Genomic DNA, 24,709 nt, shown 5'->3' on the forward strand with positions numbered 1-24,709 from the left:
TCAAATGTAATATTTTAATTTAGACCATACTTATACATAAACGTTGGAGCACACACTACTCATTGACTGTGCTCAGCAAAATGTTTATAATCATGAAATATTTTTTATTTTGGTTGTATTCTTTCTATTTATCCACACATAATGTAGAGTTTTTCCTACATTCATCACAGAAAATTCCTTTTTTTGTAAATAACTGATCGTGTCTCATTTTTTAAAGAATCTTTCTGGAGAGGTTTATCAAATTGTTTGTCATAGTAATGAGCATTATCCATCACAAACACAGACAGTATTAATAAATTTGGTATTGCTTTTTCCACTAACTACCTTCCAAAATTTATGGTATTCATTTGTCTCAAACTATAATGCCTGCTTTAAATATTAATTCATTCCCAATTACAAATCCTTATTGTCCTCTGATACAAGCCGTCAATCAATTAGAAACACTTGTGTTGCTCAAACTCCCATAACATTCTTACTTTGCCAATTCTTTCTGAAAGTTAAAAATGTGGATTCATGTCCCATCTAAATAATTTAAAAAATATTGTTACTACTTTCTGATTAATTTTATTTAAGTGCCTGGCAATCACAGCATCTTGTTCAATCACAAATTTTCTTTTATATTTGCACATTATCCATTTAAAACCAGTTTCTTCTTTCAAAATGTATTTTGAAGAATACAGCATTTTCATTAAAAATCTAATCTATTTTATAGTTCCGGTACCAACTTTTTACAGGGAGAAACAATTCGTTTCTTAAATAAAAATTTTCTATTACTTCTTTCATTACACATCAATCAACCATTAATTACAACATTTCTAAATTCACGGCATTTTCTGTGTTTTCATGATGTTGATAAGTTCCACTTTTATTAAATATAACTTCCTTTTATATATATTTTATACGTAGAGTTCCAATATAACTAAATAAATAGTTTCAATGTAATCTAAATAAATATAACTGAAATACCCTGGAGACTTTTTTAAATAAAATATCTAATCTGTATTATATCAAATTGAAATTCATCGCCATCATCCTTTAATTGTTATCAGGTCAGGCTGCAGATCATACACATCCACTTCTCAAAACTTCCTCTACCTACATTCTCTTTTCAGGTTTTCCATTATAAAATCTGAGCACTTTTTTCTTAGCTTTCCTCTACATATTCTTGTATAGTTATATTAAAATCTTCTTTTGCTATTCTTCCACTTGTTATTTCCTTGCATTTGCCTGTTTAGCCTCCGGTAACTACCGTTTAGATAATTCTTCAGAGGATGAATGAGGATGATATGTATGAGTGTAAATGAAGTGTAGTCTTGTACATTCTCAGTTCGACCATCCCTGAGAATTGAAACCCAACCACCAAAGAACACCGGTATCCACGATCCAGTATTCAAATCCGTGTAAAATTAACTGACTTTACTAGGACTTGAACGCTGGAACTCTCGACTTCCAAATCAGCTGATTTGGGAAGACGCGTTCACCACTAAACCAACCCGGTGGGTCCACTTGTTATTTCCTGTAAGTGCCCAAACCAACTTAGTTTATCCCGTTCAATTTTTTTTTGTCATGCTTTACTTCCTAGGTCTTCATTTATTGTATCATTTCTTACTCAATCTCTTCCCATCTTTCCTACTGCGCTTAAAAACTAATCAAGGCTGTATTATATTTTACAGTACTCTCTTATTGTAGTACCCATGACTGATCAGGATAGGGACACATTGTCTATATATACTTCACTGACACTTCTTTACTCCATATTAAACTTCTAAACACTGCAATAAAATCCTCCTTCCATCTGCACTCTATTACCAACTTCTAGACTTATCTTTCCATCCTCACATATTTTACATCCTGAATACCGAACATTTTGTACTTTTTGTATTTGCATACTGAAACTGCATCTTTCATTTCGGTAATCTATTGTCACTAGTAATGTTTTCTTTCTCTCTATCCTTAAAGATACGGGAGAATGTAAAAAATATCTCCTGTTTCTTTCATGCAAACAGTAAGGTGACTGTACTCCTTTTTTTCAAAAAAATGTAATCAGCAAATATCCATGCCCTTTATAATTTCTTAAATTTTTAATTATTTAATAATAGATTTAAAATATTCATAACCAAAACAAGCAATAGTTTTATTAAGATCCTCTATAAGTTACTAGACTATTTTGGTTCTACTCCTTGCTTTGAATAACATGAGAAGGGCAAAAGAATCATAGGAATCTAAGATAAAAGAACTAGTTATGGAGGTTTAAGGAAGCACTAAAAATTATTAACTTGTATCAGAACTAAATTGCTGCAATTAGAACTGAATGAGTGAATTCAGATAATTTGCAACTTAATGTAGACTTAGGCAGACTTTTGCCTAATAATAGTCTTTTTTTTTTCTTTTTTTTTTTTTTTTTTACCTTTCTTAATAAACACCCCAAAGCAACCAGCCTCCGCCCGTTAGGACATAGCATGGTCACCTTGCAGTGTCGTGGCAGCAGTCTCTGCCCACCCTAACTGCCTCCTACCGGAGGATCTCCCGCCGGGGTCCCCAAAGCCTCGTCAGAGCGAGCCAACCGCCTTTTCCGGACAGCCAACCCACTCCTCCGCTATGGGGCTACCCTCCCCGTCCCTATCCTACTTGCAGCCGGCACGCCTTCCGCGCACTGCTGCCCCCTTGCGTTCCTCTCATACCTGAGGGTCCTTAATGCCATCATCGGGGAGCTCCGACCCCAACATCTGGAGCCAGAACACCCTAGGCAATAAGGCTACCTCCCTGGGCCCTAATCGTCGCCACGATTCAACCCCAGCCTTTTTTTTTTTTCTTTTATCTGTTGACTGCACGTCACCCTTCCAGCGCTCCCCCAGCACTTTATTACACACAATATAAATACACAATTACATCCAAAAATATACAAAATAAAATACACAATATCAACACATTACTAGATCATCCCAATTATAAATTGCACATTCGCAGCGTACTCCTCATGCCGCTCTGTGGTCCACAAGGGTGCGCGTGGGGAAACAAATTACCCCTATGTTTCCCCTATCCAGTCATACACCCAATCACACAATACATATCAACTAATTCCCAAAACGGCAATAATAAACAATAATAAAATTATGAAAATACGACACCGACTCAGTCATCCACCAGAAGACACTCCTCATAGGCGTGCACGCAACCGAGGGGGTTCCTCTTTAGCCTTCGAGTCCAAGATGGTGTGAGCCAGGTCCGCCGACTCCTGCCATCCCTGCGAGGACCTGACCATCCGCCTGACCACATCGTCGGGTGAGAACGCCTCAACCCTTCTCCTCGAGACGTCCCACCGGACACAGTCGAACCAGGTGTCCTCGACCGTGTCCACTTCGTCACAGTACCTGCACGTCGCTGATCTCCTGCGTTTAAACCTGTGCAGGTAACTGCCGAAATCGCCGTGGCCCGTGAGCAGCTGGGTGAGGAAATAGTCCACCTCTCCATGCCGTCGCCCCAACCAAGCTCTCACGTCCGGGATCAGGCGCCTGGTCCACTGGCCCGCCTGGCTCACTGCCCATCTCTCCTGCCATCGATCCAGGATCCGTGCCCTCGACTCTTCCTTTGAGACCCCACCAAACCTCATACACCTTTCGTCGACCAGTAAGTCGGTTGGTGGGGATCCCGCGACGACACAGATCGCGTCGTAGGAGACTGTTCGATACGCACAACATGTGCGCAGGAGCAGCCTCCTATGGATCGACTCCAGCTTCCGACGATACTTTCTCTACGCCCACAGCCCTGCTCCATGCTGGGGCCGCGTAGAGCAGTACGGAAGTCACCGTTGTCGCGATGACCTTCCTCTTCTTCTCCGTCGGCCCTGCCGTGTTTGCCATGAGGCGGGAGATCGCCGCTAAGAGGCGCTCACCCTTCAAAACAGCCTCCTCGACGTGGGGCCCGAATGAACGATTACTGTCCATCCAGACCCCGAGGTACTTCGCCTTCGGCACCCTTCTGATTTCTTCGCCGTCGATAGCCAGACGAATGTCTCGCAGTGGCCGCCTCCCGGCAAAGATGACGGCCTCCGACTTCTCTGGGGCTATCGACAGCCCGTGCGCAGCCATCCAATGTTGAACCCGTCTTAGCGCCTCGTTCCCCTTCGTCTCGATCTCCCGCTCCGTCGCTCCATGTATCAGCAGGGCCAGGTCAACCGCGAAGCCGATGACCTCCACCCCCTCGTGATACTGCTGCCGCAGCACTCCATCGTATGCGATGTTCCACAGTAGCGGTCCCAAAACAGAACCCTGGGGGACCCCCGCTCTCATGTGGAACATCCGCTGTCTGGCATCAGTGTCAGCGTACACTCTCCGGTCGCTCAAGTACTCCTTCAAAATATGCTGGAGCTGACCGGAGATTCCCCTCTCCTCCAACGCCTGCCCAATGATCTCCCAGGGCAAGCTATTGAAGGCGTTGCGGACATCGAGCAACACCAGGGCCGGAATCCTCCTGGTTCTCCAAGTGCCTGCCGCGGCAGTGTCGACGAAATGCATCACTTCTCGTACTGCATGGACGCCTAATAATAGTCTATCTATACCTACCCTTACTATACAAAGAGTAATATTAATAATAATAATGTATCGGTCAATTTTTCCTAACTTTTTCTGGTGTTTACAAACAAAACAAACTACACATATATTTAGTCTGTTCAAAAAATATCATACATTTGTTTCTAAGAAATTATTTAAGAGTTAAGCAGCAAAATTCAGCATAGTGAAGCAGACATTTTTAGCACACATGAATGATTTTTTGTAGAATTTAGAGTGACTCAGTAGTTATTGCCAGGCAGCCAGTGTGTGTACTTTGGTAATGCATGCTCATTTCATTATTATTTTGTGTACAATGAATGACAGAGCTTATTAAATAGTATTGTTGGATCAAGTTTTGCCAAAAGCTTGGTGAAATATAAAGTAAAACAATTTGAATTTGCAAGATTCAGCAGGTTTTGGCATGATCCTATAAAGGTTGTACAAAAGGCCGTACTTCAAATGACAGTGATCAGTGAACTAGGTCATCAGCAAGCCAAAATTTTAACAGTGTTATCAAGATATTTTCTGTTGTCTTAATTGTAAGGAAAAGTACAAGAAAGTGAACAATTGGGAACATGCAACCAAGTAGTTGCATCATTACTATGTCCCTATTCATTATTTGCATTTGATTCAAGATTTCTGGGCTGAGCATGTAATTACCAAAATTTACCACACTCCTTAATATCCAGGCATTGTGATTTCTGGTCATTGATCCAAGCAGAAGTGTCACTGAAAGAATCTCAATTTTATAGCCAAGAGAACTTTCAGAAATGTTTCCAGCAGTGGAAGAACAACTGAATTAAGTGATTGGTCATAGAGAAATTACACTGACAGAGATTAGAATCTGAAACTAACAGATTAGTTGCCTGTGGTTGAAAATATTTTAACAGCCTCAAATATTCAAAACAAACTAACTCTTTTTTCAGTAAAAATTATGCTCAATACAGGTCAAATTATGCTCATTTATGCTTGAGAGTTGATATTCTTAGCAATTAGGTTTCTCACAAACACTTTCTGCCAACCACCCTCTTTTAACTGCATACTCCTAAAGCTTTCATACAGATTTAGAACAAAAGGGAGAATTTCAAACAGATGAGCTGTTAAGAAATCTATACAACAGATTTTCAGCCACACAAAAATTAATAGCATTAAGCAGAATGCAATTCTTTTTTATTAATTTATTTGTTCTTAAAAACTTATCTGCCATTTTTTAATGCATTTATATTGGGAAGAGGAATGAAGAAACTGTGGGGATCAAACAGCACCAAACACCAACTCCACTTGCGGTACAGTAAATCTTTATTTACTTCATTTTACTATTACGGTCATTCTTTTGCATATATTTTAAGATGAAGAGATTGATAAAACTGCAGGTGAAAAAATACCAAATCCTTGCTGGGAATCAAACTAAAGATCAGCTGATCTAAAAGCCAGTAAGCAACAGGCTTCTTTGTTTAACACAATCCCATTTTATAAAATTTCATTAAAATGTCATTCATAAATTAATGACAACCATGCTCCAATTAAAGTTCTGTATGATTCACTGTAAGTTGTATAAACCAAAATGAGTTTTGCTGAAAAAATGTTGGTCATATTATGAGAAAGAAATTTAACATGGCTCAACAAGCAGACTTCATGGATTAATTTCTGAATATACCATGCGTTTCAAATTGAATATCAGGGTTTTAAAGTTTTGTATATTATAAGTATAAATAAGTTTTACTTACACTGATTACTTATACATGAAATGAAACAGCAACTCAAACGGCTTTTTCCACGATACACATCCAGTCAGTAGGAGAGTTCATACCATACTTTAATCAGCAAGTCCATAGTAACTGACGCAACAGCTGCTTCAACCCTGTGCGCGAAGTCAGGTAGGTCAGCTGGTAACAGTGACACATATACTTGATCCTTTATAAAACCCCAAAGAAAAAGATCGCACAGGGTCAGATCAGGAACACATGTCTTGTCATTTGGTCCCTGGCAACCAATCCAGTGGACAAGGAGAATTTCATTGAATCAATCATGCATAGCATTACGTCAGTTAGGAGGCGCACCATCTTGTTATCAAATAAAGTTCTGTGGTTCATATTGCAGTTGAGGTAAGACCCACAGTTGTAGCATATCAAGATAGTTCATTCCAGACACACTTGCTTCCATGAAAATAATGGCCCGTAAACTTGCCATCAGGATGCGACACAAAAACAATTTAGTTTCAGGGAGTCTCATTGCCAAAAGAATACTCCCTTATTCTATTCTGGAGAGTCTTGTTCACACTGCAATATTTTGAGAGGATTTTCTGATCCCCAGAATACATATATTATGAGTGTTTAGTTTTCCATTAACATGAGAAATGTTGATTCATCACCGATACAAAACTATAAAGTCTTCATTGTCATGATGCACCATTTCATTTGCAAAGCCAGCACACAAACCATAATCTGTAGGCTTTAGAGCTTGTAACAGCTGTAAACAATATGGACGCAGTTGTAAACATTTCCTTAACCCTCCACACAGACATCACTGCAACTGATAATTCGCGGCTAGCTTTCCTAACAGATTTCCTAGGACTATACACAAAACTCGCTTACATGTTCAATACTGTCTTCGGAAACACTTGATTGTTCTGTACACTTCCCTTTACAAATACAGCCAGTGGTTTCAAATTGTTTATACAATCTGCAAATGTTATTGTCACTCGGGGATCACAACGGAACTTCAAATGGAACATAAGTTGAAAGGTAATTACAGATTCACGCTTTGGAAACTGCAAAACACAACACTTTTTGTTGGGGAGGAGGTTCGCCATCTTTGCTACTAGCACTTTCAAGCGGGAGGTATAGGAAACAGTTTATGAGTTTCCACACAGAGAAAACTGTTTGAGTTGGTCTTTCATTTCATATATAATTAATCAATGTAAATGAAACTTGAGAAATAATACACAGCTTTAAAACCCCAATATTCATTTTGAAACACACGTTATTAAGAAGTTTTATCTTCATATGTAGAATTACTTCACGAATTAATCATGAAGATAGCTAAGAGTAACAACAAAAATAATTGAAACAGTCTGTTGCCTAAGTAACCATTTTTTTTTTTTACCTCACTGATCAAGCGTTGTATATTTTAACAGAAGACAGCAAAAACATTTTAGCAAAAAAAAATTGTTAATATGAACTTCACAAAGAAATGTTTAAAAAAATATGAAACCATCAACACTCAAGAAATAATCAGCAGAATATATTTTTGCAATAGGCTTTTTGTTAACATCAAATAAACCCAAGTTTTAAAGATAAAAATATTAAAAGTCAACTATATTTCAAGTAATTTAACAGTTTTTTTATTGTTATAATAAGCAATTTTTCAGTAACAAGATTATAACAGAACCTTAGCTATCAATAAAACTTATTTTTGAACAGGGAAGTCTGATTCACATAATGTTATAAAAAATTAAGAGCATCATTTTTTAAAATGGAACATTAAATAAGAACTTACAGTGCATATAGCACAAAAAATGGTTAAGTATATTCTGGGAAGGCGCCATGGGAAGACCAGTGGCATGTATTTTCTACTGATAGATGATTCTGTGAAACTTAAACATATGCACACAATAAATGTCTTTTTTTTAGATCCATGGTACTAAAGAAAATTTAAACAAAACTCTCAAATATTAAACTCAAAAATAAATTACATAAAACGAAAAACTAATTAATTTTTCGCTTAAGAGTAATAGATTTTATATAATTCAAGGTGAAACTATTTATATAGTAATTTGTTACATCAGACAGTTGATTGGTTTATGCTATTCTCAATTCATTTTTGTTCTGTGCTAATCTTTTAACCTTAATATATTTACCACACTGCACTACAATTTTTTACATTTAAAATTACATCTATAACAGAATATTTAATGACTTTTCTTATAAATCACACATCAAAGGTTTGTTTCTTGCAATGAGTTTTGCATATTTTCATTAATTACAACTACGCATTATCTACTCAAGCAATCTAAACATCTTATGTGGGAAACCCCAAAAAAATAAATTGAAATGTTGTATCACAATATTATTAAGCTTATTACAAATATTCATAAATCATAGAATAATTAATAAATAAATAAAATCTTTTAAAAGGTTTCATAAAAAATTACAACACTACTGAACATACATACATATAAACAAATATATAGTTTATCATATAATATAATATTTTTTCAACCACTCCATAAAGTACAGAATTAAAAAATATTCTAACCTATACTTTTTTTGCTCATTATAGCGCTTTCAGGCATAAGCCCACATCTTCAGTAATGTTTTTTTTTTTAATTTTTCTTCTTTTTTACATTTACATTAAAATAAAATATAATACATTAAAATCTATAGAACAAATATTTGCCCTGTAAATATATTTTTTTTAAATTTTAAAACTATTAATATTTAAAATTTTCTTATAAATGTTATCTGTATCTTAACACAGTACTGTACTACTGATTATTTGATTTATTAAAATTCGTATCAATGTATTACCAACTTAAATAATATTTATAAGAATATCCCCACCAAATTCTGTCTGCAGATTCATAACGCTGAATTTATGTTCAGCATTATATATAAAATTTTCTAAAATTTCTAATTTTTTATTATTATTATTTATGTGTTCAATATTTACTTTTTTCAATTATTTCTAAATTATTTTTCAAACTAGTTATATTATGTTTGTTAATAAATGGTCTGCTTCATTTGAGAAACCTATTTGTTATTTTTAAATAATCTAAAATGTTCATTAAATCTATCTTTAAAGGACCTGTAAGGGAAAATCCATAGATAAAATGTTTTCTAAATTTATAAATAACATTATAATTAGAAATATTTGTAAACAAAATTATTTTGATTTTAATGGTACTTGTTATACACAAGAAAACACCTTAACTATAGGTTTTCCCGTATCTGTGATAATGTCAGAAATTTTTCTAGAAGAATTTGAAAGTAGAATAGTCTATAGTTTAAATCATGTGTAAAAAAAATTTATTATTGGTTAAATAAATAGATGATATTTTAGTTATATATGAACAAAGTATAAATAACGAACACGAAATAATTTTAAATAAATTAAGTTCTTATCATGAAACATTAAAATTTTCAGATGAAATAGCACATAACAGGAAAATAAAATATTTAGAAGTAAAAATTAAAATAAATGAAAATACTCAAATAATAACTGGATTATATAAAAAAAACCTACTCAAATGAAGTTATTATAATTAAAAATTACAACTATCCTTGGTCTCAAAAAATTAATATTTTTAAAACCATGATAAACAGAACAATAAAATACAAAAACAATAAACAAGAATTGTATAACGAAAAAAATAATATAAAAAAAAAATTCTAAATACTTTAATAAAATAAACATTAGTAAAACCATTATTACAGCCCATAAATGAAAATGAAAACAACGTAAATATTTATATAAATTACTCCTACACGAATAAAATTATGGAAAACTTCATTAATGCATATAATAATAATAAATATAAACCTGTTAACCAGACAATAAAACAACTAAAATATTATAATAATAAAATAGTAAAAAATAAATACAATTCTTTTAGTATTTATAAAATAAAATGCAATAATTTTGAAAAAATATATACTGAAAAAACAAATAGGTCCTATAGATAGATTTAATATTTCAAATCATTTAAAAATAATAAAATAGGTTTCTCAAATGTAGCAGACCATTTATTAATTAAATATAACATAACTAACTAGTTTGGAAAATAATTTAGAAATAATTGAAAAAATAAATATTGAACACGTAAATAATAATAAAAAATTAGAAATTTTAGAAAAATGTTATGTATATAAACATGAATTCAGCCTCACGAATCTGCAGACAGAATTTAATGAGGACATTCTTAAAAATATTATTTAAGTTGGTAATACATTGATAAGAATTTTAACAAATCAATCAGTAAAGTATTGTATTAACAAACAGATAACATGTATATGAAAATTTTAAATATTAATGTTTAAATTAAAAAAAAAAAAATTATTGACAGCAAATATTTGTTCTTTAGATTTTAATACATTATATTTTATTTTAATGTGTAAATGTAAAAAAGAAGAAAAATGTTAAAGAAAACATTACTGAAGATGGGATGCCTTAAAGCGCTACAATGAGCAAAAAATAGTAAAGGTAAGAATGTTCTTTAATTCTATACTTTGTGGAGTAGCTGAAAAAATATTATATTATAATATGATTAGATGAAATTTACGTACAGAGAAAATAAGGACCACAAAAAGTTTAATTTAAATAAATTAGTAATTAAAAATAAATAAATATATATATATATATATATATATATATATATATATATACATATATTGTATTTAAATTCTATTAAAGTAAACCACTTAGTACAGAATATTGAATAAGACGTACTTCAACAATCAGTAGATGGTTAAGTTTATTAGAATTTTTGACAGTACAGAGAAATAACATGAATCTTAAAAAAATTACTTTCAGTAAAATAATAACAAAATAATTCTACATACATAAACATAAACTCTTCACTTCATAAAATTTAATTTCCCATTAAAAAATAAAATCAAAAGATTTATGGTATTATGTATAAGAATTAGTACAAAATAAGAAAGGAACTTAGTTTACTCATGCTAATAAATAGACTGTATTTTTAAAACACATGCATTAATATATCTGTCTCTCACCAAGCGCACCTAATTAGAAAATTATTCCAACACACAATAACATGAATGTCTTTGTTTATAAAATTAGATTCTTTCTGAAAGTTAATGAATCGCATACTCAGATCCAAATCTGAGTAATAAATATTTTATTAATAAACATAAATTAGGTTTTAAAATATCTTAATTTAGAAAGCGTTACTATATGATCGGGTAACAGACATTTATACTCATGCAACTGATAGTGTTGAAGTGTTTCCATGCTATGAATGGTGCACACAGTAGACCTCAATTTTAACTCATTCTAAGGACACAAATCTAACTAAACAAGCATATGTGCTCTCTTGCATTCTCACACATGCACATACACATCTGTATGTGCATGTGTGAGAGAACACACTCTTATTTTAACTGAATTTAAGATTACTAATCACACATTAAACAAATATAACTTAACAGATAACCTGAAAATTTTGCTTATAACAGTAAGTTTTTTAAGTTCCATCACGTACAAATTACTATACTATTTCCAATAAACTATAATTCTAAGCAAGACATTGTGCAAGTCATTTATTTATATTTAATTGTTGATCTACGGTTAGTAACTAATAAAAAAAAAGAAGACAAAATTGTGTTCATATATATATGTACACGAGGTCTGTAAATAAAGTAATGAGACTAGTTTTTTTTTTGGCAGCCTAAGTGGCAACACTTGAATTTTCTAGTAAACATATGATTATATGAACTGCTGACTTATATTAGGTATTAATATTTTTAGTCTATTGTTGTCACGTGAAACGTAAACAAACTTTTCATGGAATGAGTTTTTGTTGTGCATTACAAAAACGAGTTATACTAATTATGAGCAATGTTGTACAATCAAGTTTTGTGTTAAACTCTGTGAGAATGCTACTTAAACTTTTTCAAAATTGAAAAAGACGTATGAACATGATGCTCTGTTACAAGCCCAAGTATTTAGCTGGTTTAAAGCCTTTTCAGATGGCCAGGAATGTTGCATATGATCCACGCTCTGAAAGACCGTTAATGTGAAAAAGTGATGACAATGTTAAACAAATCAGAGACTTAATATGGTACAACTGGCAATTAACAGTCAGACAATTGCAAAACAACTTAATTTGAACCATACCACAGTCCATTAAATTTTGACAAACGAATTGGACATGAAAGATTTTTGTGCAAAATTGATCCCAAAAAACCTCACTGTTTGAGGTTGAGTGACCACTGTCACTCAACAGAAAAACAACAGGGTGGACGTGTGCCGCAATCTTCTAGAGCAAATTTAAACTGATCCTGATTTTCTAATGTTATTACTGGTGATGAATCTTGGATATTTGAGTACAACCCAGAATCAGAACGCCAGAGCAAGTAATGGAACACTTCCAACTCACCATGTCTCAAAAAGGCAAAAATTAGCAAATCAAAACTAATATTTTCTTCCTAATTTATTTCTTTGATAATAATGGCATTGTCCATAAAGAGTTTTTCCCTACAGGATTATCTGTAAATCAATATGTTTACTGAGAAATTCTTGAAAGATAGCAGAAAAGAGTTGCCCGCATCAAAGACAACTGGATGCTGCATCATGAAAATGCACCTTGTCACATTGCACTCTCAATTAATGAGTTTTTGTCAAAGAAAAACATTCCTGTAGTTCCTCAACCATCTTATTCACCTGACTTGAGTCCCTACAACTTTTTCCTGTTTCCGACTTTAAAAAAAAAAAAAATACCCAAAGAACATAATTTTGGAACAGTAGAAAACATTTAAAAAATGTAACTAACTATCTAAAAGATATTCTGGTTTCCGAGTTCCAACACTGCTATGAAGAGTGGGAAACGCGTTTGAAGTGTTGCATGGCTTCCCAAGGGAACTACTTCAAAGGTGATAAGAGTCCATGTATAATTGGACTGTAAATAAAAAGTTTTACTGAACCAGTCTCATTACTTTATTTACAGATTCCGTGCATATGTATATATATATATATATATATATATATATATATATATATATATATATATATATATATATATACATATATATATATATATATACATATATATATATATACACACACACACACACTGTAAACTTCAATAATTACACACCAAATCCATGTGTCAAGAGGCATCTACAGTAAAAAATAGTATTGTTTTTAATATTTGAAAAATTACTATATTGTAATAGTCACAACCTTCAGTCATGTAAGATTACACAAAATTTTATAGAGTAATAAAAACTATTAAACTATAAAGGTAACAGAAATATATCAATAAGAAAAAGAGTAATTGCAAGTCACATGCACAAAGGTTCATATCTATAGATTTTAAAACCTTATTTAAATAAATTTTAATTTTTAATGAAATCCTAAAAATACTGACATTAATAATAAACATTTAATAATTATTTAACAACTGTTTAACTACATTAGATTAAGTACAGTTTTCCATTATTGAAATGCTGTTTAAAACATTTACTAAGATGATTTAGGCTTTACAGATGTTACATTTTACAGTTATATATCTCTCAATTGTACATCTGCTGCATTTATTTAATCATTTTCAGTAAAGATATTTTTATTTCGGTTTTTTTTTTTTAATATAAAAAACATTAATTTATTTTTTAAGTGTAATTAAAAAATTTTATTTTTTTCATTAACTCTTCAAACTTTTTAAAAATATTCATTAACATAGATTAGTGTGTTGTAACAGTTTTTTATACACTTAGAAAAATATTGAAGATTATACTGAAGTACAGAATTAAAATATCAACATTGTTACTATAACTGAATAACATTAAGGTGTACTTTTAATAAGAAGTCGTATAACATTCTTAAATTATAATTTAGAACCAATTTTGGTTCATTATTATTAATTCAAAAATAACTTCAAATATTTTTTTAAAAGTTTCTGGTGATAAAAGAAGCCTTACAAAAATAAAGTTTAATGATTAACAAATTCATTTAATAATTTAAAATACTATTCAAAATTAGTTCCCTTCGTTGATTTAAAAAAAGAAAACTGATTGAAAACTGTAATAATTACATTTGAATAACATTTCCAAAGATAATATTTTTACTTTCCTGACATCACAGCTCTAGAGCTGTGCAGCAAAAAGGGAAGTATGATATTCAATCAAAAATGAGGTATAGGTTTTTTTGCATTTCTCAACATTTCAAGACCCAAGAACCCCAAAAAAAAGCAAAAGAAATGGGAATAATGTTCATACATACTATGCACAGTTGCCGCCAAGTAACACTGAGCTTGTAGTGATGACAATTACTACCAAACATAAAAACATGTTCGTTGCTCGTAGTAATCTCCCTTACCAAATAATTGTTCTATTTTTAACAAATGGATGCAATAACTTTGAAATGAAATAACGTTGGCTAATTCCGTATAGCACATTGTAAAATGTAATAACGGATGGCAAAATATTATTTATTACTAATTGCACAGTGAATATTGCGATATATGGTTATTATTGTAACTTTAATTACCTACTGGAAAATCAATTATCCGTTTCTTGCAATTCTTCAGCTAGAACTCTGTTCTCACTGTCATCACTATTTTCAGTGTAATTGTCGCTACTACCGAAAGATTCTGTAAGAGAATCTATTAATGATTCTTGGGTATTCCCCTTCAATCTTTTTTAACCTTTTCACACTAAGTTCTCCAGTATTTTTCATTGATCGAATTCATTCATCTTCACAAGTTTCTGCACTTCTGACATCTTAAATGTTGTGTTGTGGCTCGCAACATATCATTTTACCTCTCACCATACAATCTTGATTGGATTTTAATCAGGATAGTAAGGTGGAAGCTGCAGGACTTGATGCTCACTTTTTCCAACAATTTATCAAATTAGTATCATATTCTACTTTTGTTTACTTCATTAGTTCATACAATCATGGTTTAAGCATTTGAAACAAAAATGAAATACGATGTTTCTGTAGCCAAACAGTCATGTCTTGTTTCTAGGAAAATAGTTAGGAACTAATTTTTCTTCAGCAAATTTCTAATAATTTCTAGTACTCATCCTATTATGGTAATTGCCACATTTTGATTTGGTTGTCCAAGTTAACATTTGGTTGTTAGCATTTGGAATAAAATACATTTCACCTCCGGCATGATTTATTGTTAATTGGCATTAAATGTTCACCTTTATTTATTGGTAAATAAAGTCCTGCACCACTGTCGTCAACCCATTATTTTACCATTGAATGAGATAATAAAACATAAAAATCATCTTTTATACAATTGCGCAGTTACATTTTCTAAAATCACAGACTGCCCGCAAATATGAATCCTTTTCTGCCCAATGTCATGTTTTTCAACTAATATTTTCCTTTCATTTTCTGTTTTTGTAACACTTAAAAGCTAAAATTCTTTCAACATTTTTCCTAAAATATTTTCACTGCCATTATTAAAATTAACTTTAATTTTCAATTCTTTACAGAGTTTGTTGATTTTTGGCAGCTCCCCTATCTTTAAGTGATTGGAAAAGCAAAAGAGAAACAAAAGTAAAATAAAATTTCCCTTTCTTAAACAAAGATGCATTGTTTCATAAACAATAGTTGCATCATGTTTATGCTATTAAGAAATGAGTAATCATGGTTTGCCAATATTTCAGAGAACAATGGTATAGCAGTGACGTGCGTGCTGGTAATCTGAGCTTGTCATTACATGACGGCTAATGTATATATGTACAACTGTTGAATGTGCATGAAGCTTAATAATTCTTAACTGGATAAACCGATTTTGATGAAATTTTGTACAGACTTGTGTATACAGGGCAAGTTGTTGGTAACATTTTGGGATCAATATCTTCAGAGAATGGATTTTTTTAGCCATTAATTTTCTCAAAACTTTGCATACATAACATTTTATTTTAAGCTCAGTACGTCTATGTATGGTTATCTACAATTTTTTTACTTCCGTATATGAACTAAAGGAAGTATGGTGATCACAAAAAATTTCACTTTTCATATTTCAACGGAAATATCCATTTTTACTAGTTTCAGCAAGACGTCTGTACATACATATGTATCTTGCATAATTCAAAAACGATTAGTCGTAGAATGTTGAAATTTTGGATTTAGGACTATAGTAACATCTAATTGTGTACCTCCCATCTTTTGATTGCAATTGACTGAACCAAGAGTGTCCAAAAAAAGCCCAAAATCCAAAAATATTTGGATTTTGAACTTTTTCTTAACTGCAGTAATAAACCCTCATTGAAAGTTTTTCAACAATGTATCATAGTGGTACTTATTTTTATTGCTTCCAGAGTTATAGCCAAATAAAATTTTAATTAATGAAATATTAAGATCTTACAAGGGGAAAGCACATTGGTTCAAATCAGACTTCATCCCCTTTTTTTTAACTTTTTTTTTTTTAATTCAAATATATTTATGTATTAATAATTATTAACCTGTGATTGTAAAAATATTTTTACTATAAATAATTCAGTAATAACAATAAAAAAAAATGAAAAAATATTAGAAGTTATTAATGAAATAAAATTTTATATACTTTTCATTTTAAAAAAAAGTGTATATGTAATTTAATAGGCATACAAGGAAGTCATGTAACGTCCACATCAATTTTTTTAATTTTCCACCAAAATTCATCCATCAAAAAACGCTATTTTTATTTATTGCATATTTTTTAACAGAATTCTTTGTAATATCTTCCTACGCATATGTTAAGATTTCAGTTTCATTTCCTCCTTTTTTATTTATAAAAATAAAAATGTTCACTTTTTTCTTACTCTTCATAGATATTCACTCTTTCTTTCACTCTATACATTCTCGCTCTTTTTCTACTATTATTAAATGAATCTGTCTAATGCTCTGTTGTTGGTAAGTCTTGTTACATTACTCATTAATTGAAATACATGTTGAGTAAAAATATTTAGAATAATTAGACCTAACTGAGGTATTGAACCAAGATAGCATAGTATTCGGTAGTATAGTAACAGTGCAAGTTATACACAAAAAAAACTTTGGGAGCAATAACACAGGTGGGGGGAGCCAACAACGTTAAAAATATCAATTTTTTGAATTTTATAAATATTATTTGGTTTATAAAAACTTTTATAATATTAAAAGTTGTTTAATAATTCTTTTATAAATAATAAGCTGTTAGTAATAATATTACAATCAAATTTTGCCATATTGAGCCCCATCCCCAAAAAATAAATCTTAATCCACTTTTTATTAGTTGTATACTTTTGTGGAATTTTTTATTTTAAATGTGGTAAAAGTACAAAAATCAAAAAACTTTCTTTGAAGGTGATTTTTGAAGATGGAGGAGCAAGAAAAAAGTTTAAAAAATACCAATTTTTTAATTAAAATTTTTTTTTTGTTTATTTAAATATGTAATGATAATTTTACAACAAAACCTATAAATTACCCCCCCTTCCCAACAAAGAAATCTTACGTAATTTTTTCTTTTATGTGTAATAATTTATCCACTATGTAAGAATAAATATGATCTTTTCATACTCAACACCACCTTGGTTTGATGTTAATTATTAGTGTGCCAGTAACTTATCGCGTTATACTACGGTAATATATTTTCAGATTACATAATTATTTTGAGGTGTACGTACTTTTTATAGCAGTTAATATTTTATCATTGCTTTTATATCACATTTCCAAAAAATCTTGCTATATTCTTACAACAATCCTCTTTTTTCCATCATATTTATCTAACACTCCCTACATTATTTAAGAATAAATTAAATAGTTTAGCTACTACTACTTGCATTTAAAAATAGACAATAAATCCTCTCTGTCAAATAGATTTAAAGACATTCCCTAAAGAATGAAGTCAGTACGGGTAATACACAATATCATAACAGAAAGAAGTGCAAGACGGTATTCATTGCTTAATATTCTATTTCTTTTTATATGTGTGATACAAACCATTTTATATGCAAAAGGTATTAGTTCTAGTTACTATCTCCCACAGTAATAATGTTTACTGGAAATAATAAAACAAGGAAATAATCATTTCCCTGCTATAAATAGAGCAAAGTTGTTAAGACTGTTAGTCACAATTTCAGTATGTTTGTTACGAATTAAGCTAAACTACACGTTTCTCCACAGCTGAACAGTGTTCACTTTAAAAAAGGGTTCTACAATACAACTTTCCTACCACATAAATGAAAAATCTGATTTGGACACCACATGACTTCCTTGTACATCTATTAAATTACATATATACAGTTTTTCTGCACTTAAATTAACCTTACTTCACTTGAAAGTGAGATATGATCTTCCAATTCTTTAATAAAAGTGGACAGTTACACAACTGCTAAAACATTAGTTTCTGTTAACATCAAATATTTATACAATTATTAATTCAACAATCTTACCTGAAATATTAGGTTAGAGTAAAAGTCCCTTGATTACTCTTTAAATAAATTTAAATAAAATATAAAAAACAAAACAAAAGGTGATAAAGTCTGATTCGAACCGATAAACCTTCCCTTTAAGATCCAAATATTTTGTTAATTAAAATTTTAATTTTAATTTCGATTGCAATCAAAAAGTGAGGTGCACAACTAGATGTTACAACACTGCTAAATCCAAAATTTCAACAACCTACAGCTAATCGTTTTTGATTTATGCAAGATACATAAGTGTATATAGTCGTCATGCTGAAACAAGTCAAAATGGATTCAGGAATAGTCAAAATGAATATTTTTGTTGAAATATGAAAACCGAAATGTTTCGCAATCACAATACTTTTTTTACTTCATACAAGGAAGTAAAAATTACAAATTTTAAACCTTGAAATTATGAAATCAGGTAATAAGTACTTATATAAAAAAAAAAAAAACATTTATAACAATTTATACATTAAATGCATAAATTGATAGTGTAACCTATTAGATAAAAATAAACAAAGATAATAGTTTAGTAACTATACAGCAAGAGCAATAGCATTAGTGTTGTGAATAGAAGTTAAGTGATGATGCAAGAAAATGATAGGCAGATGCAAGAATGGATCAATGAATGTGATTTAACAACAAAATGTTGAAAAACCAAACAGGATTATGAGGAAGAATAAAGGGAAAAGGTAGAGATCATTAACAACTAAAAGATATTTTGGAAAATGTGATGCACTGGCAAGCAGAAATACTACAGATAAAAAACTAATAAAAGAAAGGTATTAACATGCGTGCTATCAGATTTTAAATGAAGACAAAAAATAGAATGAAAAAATAATGTATTCTACCACTGTATAAAACATCACAATAATCTTGTGATTATATCTCACCAAGTTAGCCAATAAGGATCTATCCAAAACAACAGATTTTGTTGGCGAAAATACATCTTTATTTTTTTCAAAATTCATAGTTTTCTGAATGTTTGTTTTGTTAATTGGTATAACTGCCGGTTTACAAACAGATGTTGAATTTCCACCTTGCTTAACACCACAGCGCCATGGTCTGTTTGCAATTGCAGGATTAGGAGGTATTTGTGGCTAAAATAAAATTCATTGTTTAATTATAAATTGTGAAAAATCTTCCTCACCATTAATGAGATAGTACATTAAATTATTCGACAAACTGACTTTTATAAATTTATTCACAGAATCAACCTTTCAGTGAAATAATTTTTCTCTAAATCCTACACTGAAACTTTTGTAAATAGTAAATTTCTTAAATTTACACCTTGGATGCTTATTTTGTAATACCGTGACATGAACATATGGGGTCCATGGTTATCATTATGAATAAATCAAATTAATCATATTTTACTTCTCACTATTGGCTGCTCCATGGCAATCTTCTTTTTAACAGAAGTTTTTTTAACAAAGTTTTCTTTTTAACATACGAAAAATTTTACTATTTCACTTTACAATTTACTCACAAGAATAAGGAAATTGTCAATGTAGCATTTTTTTTTTCAGAACTTCAGCCAATATTTAACTTTGATAATTTATGAGAAGCAGTTAATTAGGCAAAGAGTTAATATGACTTAGACTAGTGGCATTTTATGTTACGTCACTCCTTATAATTTCTAAGATACTATTCCCAAGAACATTACAGATGTTGCAGAAACATCAGATTAAGTAAGATTTTTAGTAGTTAACCACCTTCCCCAGAACTCAAAACTGTACATTGTTGTTTGCATTCGTAGAAAACTATACTGTTGTTTATATTCAGTCAGAAATATGCACAAATAATCCTCTTCTCTATTTAGCCATAAGTTGCTAGTTCACCCAGTATTCCTCTTCACACTATCATCAACAACTTAATATTTATAAGAGTAGTTGGTTACTATTGTGTTTGGGTGGGAGTTAGTTATACTGTACTGCATGTAATACATTAGGTCTGCAAGAATTTTAGAAAAGAAGAGGAAGTGGTAATAAATTGGTGTTTTATTCTTTTTATACCAGCTTTATAACAGCTAAAACTGAGTGGCAAAAGCAAAAGTATGTTTTACAAAATAAAATTAGATGCTATTAAGAAATCAGAAAAGGAGACATGAATGAAACAATTGAGTGCTGATGATGATGGTGAATACAGTAAGAATTGGGGTAAAATAAAAGAAAAAAGTTCTGTATTGACAGATGTCCAAAAGATGGATAACAATCATGTAAATCACTGAGGAAAATTGAATATGATTAAATGAAGAATGGGAAAATAATTTTAAGCAAGTATTTACTGACAAGATTAATTAAAAAAAAAAAAATTTATATCATGGGCTTCTGATAAAGCATGGGAAAAGCAGTCTGCTAACCCAAATAATTTCCTGGAATTAAATAAGAACTTGATAAATCTTACAAAATATGAAATATTTTCCTTGATCAACTTTATGGTACAATGCTGCAGGAGTAGACTTTAAAATGCTCCCAGTTGTAAGAAGATACTGCTACTAGATATTAAAAAAAAGGCAGCTGCTATCTTAAAATTTCTAGAAAAAACAAGCTCAAGCTCATGACTGTAGGAAATCAAATAACCCAAGTATTTAAAAATATATTCATTTCATCTTTGCCTTTTTTTGCACAAAATCCTAAATAAAGGAGAAGTATAATTCAGAGCATCACCTTTAATTACATCCACATTTAACTTCAACTTAAACAAACAGAAAACATTCAGTAAGTAATTAATCCTGAATTTACATTCTTGCATTTCTCGGTGAATACAACACAATCAATAACTATTTTCTCCAAGGATAATAAACTATCAAACTTGATCAAAATGTAATTTTTATATTTTTCCAATATGTCATTCCTTGGAACTGAAGAGTACTTCTATCTGATCAATTTCATTAATATACAAGATTATTTTTTTATCTCGTAAAGTAGTAACAGAATTTTTTTAAAGAATGAGACTAAAGTGCAATTCAAGTTAACAGGAATTCCCAAAAAGACCAATGTAGATCATTTAGTAAGATAAAGTAAAGCTAAACAAAACACAAATTAACAACAAATTAGAAATAAGCAAAGCTTGATTAAGAGATTTTTTTTTTTGGGATGGTTGATGCATCATGGTGCTAATTTGTAGAATTAGAAAAATTCATCATAACAGGAGTTTACCCATAACACAAAACAGTACCAAAGCAATCAAAAATTGCCAGTTACTATTGAATTTGTAGATTTAATTTATCCAGCACATACAGTGCCTAGGAATGTAATTTTGGTCAGTTTCAATGTATGCTATGAAGCCTGAAAAAAAATGAAATTAAGAGGACCAACGTGATAATTTTGTTTGCTAGTGAAAGGTTGTGATTTACATGTGCTCAGGGAAGACACAATACTTCAGCACATCTGGCATTCATTTTCTCTAACTTCAGAAACCTATCAAACAAGAAACTAAATCAACTACATTTAAATTTAGATCTAAACCACCAGCTGTGAATTTTGCTTTGAAAAGCATTCATAAGATGACTTCAACGCTGTTATTCGTTCAATCAGAGATGCTTAGGCAATCATCATGAGAATAGTCTTAAATCTGATGTTATAGTGAACATACATATTTAATCATTTACAAAATGAAGACAACCAAATACTAATGAAAAATAACAGTAAGAATAGAATTAAAATTATGAAAAACTTTTGTAAGACGCTACATTGAAATTTATACATATATCACTCGTAAACTAACTCAGGATAAGTTATGAATTTTATTAATTAAAATCACATTTACACATTTAATTTCATAAGTAATTTTTTTTATAATTAGATTTTCAGTAGCACTAGTTTTAATCATAATTCATGCATATATTAAGTTATGAGAACATGAGGTCATTTTTTTCCATTTTAGCAAACACTTTTGCAGTAGCATGTTACTGAATCGAAAATCTAAATTCAGTTTCAATTTATTTTGGATACTCAAAAGTTGATGAAGCCATCAAGCTTTGCAAAACATACTATTCCCATCTAAGACATGTGACTAAGGCATTATCACTCAATTATTCTTCATCCAATATAGTATTAATAAAATGTCCTTTTCAATGGACATAAGCATTTTTTATTTAAAAATATTTTTATTAAAAATATTTATACATAACTATATGGGGACTTAAGTGGCTGTTCCACATATAAATATATAAAACACTTAATATTTATGGAGATATAACAGATTAAAAAATATTTTATAATTTGTAAAGGTGCTTAAGTCCTGATTTTTCACTAATTTTAAAACTTTATTACCAAGACGCTTACCAAATATTAACTTGATTCCTCTATCCAAACTTGAGATATAAATTTTTGTGTAAAAGTAACAAAATGGCGGGCAGTGGGAGAACGAAGGAGAAATTGACATTTTTGCTTGGGATATTTTTTGTTTAGTTTTACAAGTAGAATCGGAAAAAGTGCAGCCAGCCCACCATTTTAAAAACACCTTTTATATATTTATAAAACATAACTTGTAATGGAACCTTTTCTGAAAATTAATGATACCTTTTTGAACTGTTAATGGTAACTTCTTTAAAAACTATAGAAAATTATTAACCATAATTATCAAACAAAAAAAAGAAAAATAACATTAAAAAACACACTAAAAAATAATAGCATAAATAAAATACATCTTACATAAAACTGAAAAAAGAAAAATCACTGCAACATGTTAAACATATAACGAATAAGAACTTATCATAATTTCCTTTATAAGTAACATGCAACGATAACATAACTATTACCATTCTCTAATAAAAAGAGAAAAATATTTAATATAAAAGAACATAAAATTTTGTATAATTTCATTACATACATGTTTTTGCCCAGTGGAACATGCATTCAAAATTAATAAGAAAGCTGAAATTCACTTAAAACATAATGTAACACAAAAGCAAAGATAAACATATAAACACATCACATACCCCAGTTATAAAAAGAAACAATTTAAAAATTGGAAAATATTCTAATGTTTTTCCAAGTTTTTTTTTTGTTTTTATTCTCTCTAAAACATTTACATTAACATAATAAATAGTTCAAAAATTTACCTTTACAGATACATGACGTAAATCATCCTCACGTTGATTAATAGTTTCAGCTAGCGCGGCTAATCTTTTACTAAGACCAGCTGATTGAAAATTTGTTTTATTTGGATTTGCATCATTTTCTGCATCAAACTTCTGCTCAGTTTGTTGAACAGGTGAAGATATACTTATATGACTATCATCTGAAAAAGAAATTAAACTTCTTTACCTATCATAAAATTAACCTAAGTTAATACTGCTGAAAAAATGTAACAGCACTGTGTATGTAGTTTAAATATCTGAGCTTAATCTCTATTTCCTTATTTCAAGTGAGCCAACTTAACATTATACGGTCATTATTTAAACATTAATTTATTATAATTATTGTGAAGGTTTTTTATAGCGGTAAAATACTAATTTATACATTTCTTTTCATTAAAGTTATTGAACCTTAGTTTTAAGGAAAGAATAAATGTTAAAAAAACCTAAAATCCAATCTCTCTGTGATTTCTCATTAATAAGCTATAAGATTTTAAAGATGAGCTACATCTTATAATTTGGGGACTTTCTTCATTAGTATTATTGTCTTTAATAAGAACTAATAGTCATTTAGTATTAATCACATCAGATACCAATGATGATTTTTGACAGCCATTGCATTTGAAGTTATTTTCATCAAACTTTAGTCATTAGTTGTCTCCTCTAGTTAATGAGCTAAAATAACAAAAATTACAATACACAACTTCATTGTATCCCACATTATAGCACTGTCACAGACAGATGTGTCTAATGTAATTTTTTTTTTTACAAAATTGCAGGCTGTACATATATCGTTCTTTAAAAAATTAGTGGAACTGTATAAACAAAACCTTCTTACTGAATTTTTATTTTGATCAGTTTTAAATCCGACAACCAACACTTGATAATCTGCACAAATAGTTTATCCACTGAACTTCTACGTAAGTTATTGTATAAAAATAACACTTTAA

The 24,709-nt window shown here is 30.5% G+C and overlaps 1 protein-coding gene across 1 annotated transcript in view; it reads right to left on the reverse strand.

Annotated features, from left to right (window-relative positions):
* scra (anillin, actin binding protein) overlaps nucleotides 1-24,480 on the reverse strand; it is a 78,807-nt gene extending 54,327 nt beyond the window's left edge. Inside the window, exons 1-4 of the mRNA XM_075354520.1 lie at nucleotides 24,459-24,480; nucleotides 23,745-23,923; nucleotides 19,695-19,776; nucleotides 19,570-19,625 (exon numbers count right to left, since the gene is read on the reverse strand). Coding sequence (XP_075210635.1) covers nucleotides 19,570-19,625; nucleotides 19,695-19,776; nucleotides 23,745-23,923; nucleotides 24,459-24,480 — 339 coding nt within the window. The remainder of the gene's footprint in view (nucleotides 1-19,569; nucleotides 19,626-19,694; nucleotides 19,777-23,744; nucleotides 23,924-24,458) is intronic.
* Between the last annotated feature and the right edge of the window lie 229 nt (nucleotides 24,481-24,709).

Source organism: Lycorma delicatula, chromosome 1 (genome assembly GCF_047948215.1).
Source record: "Lycorma delicatula isolate Av1 chromosome 1, ASM4794821v1, whole genome shotgun sequence".
NCBI lineage: Eukaryota > Metazoa > Arthropoda > Insecta > Hemiptera > Fulgoridae > Lycorma > Lycorma delicatula.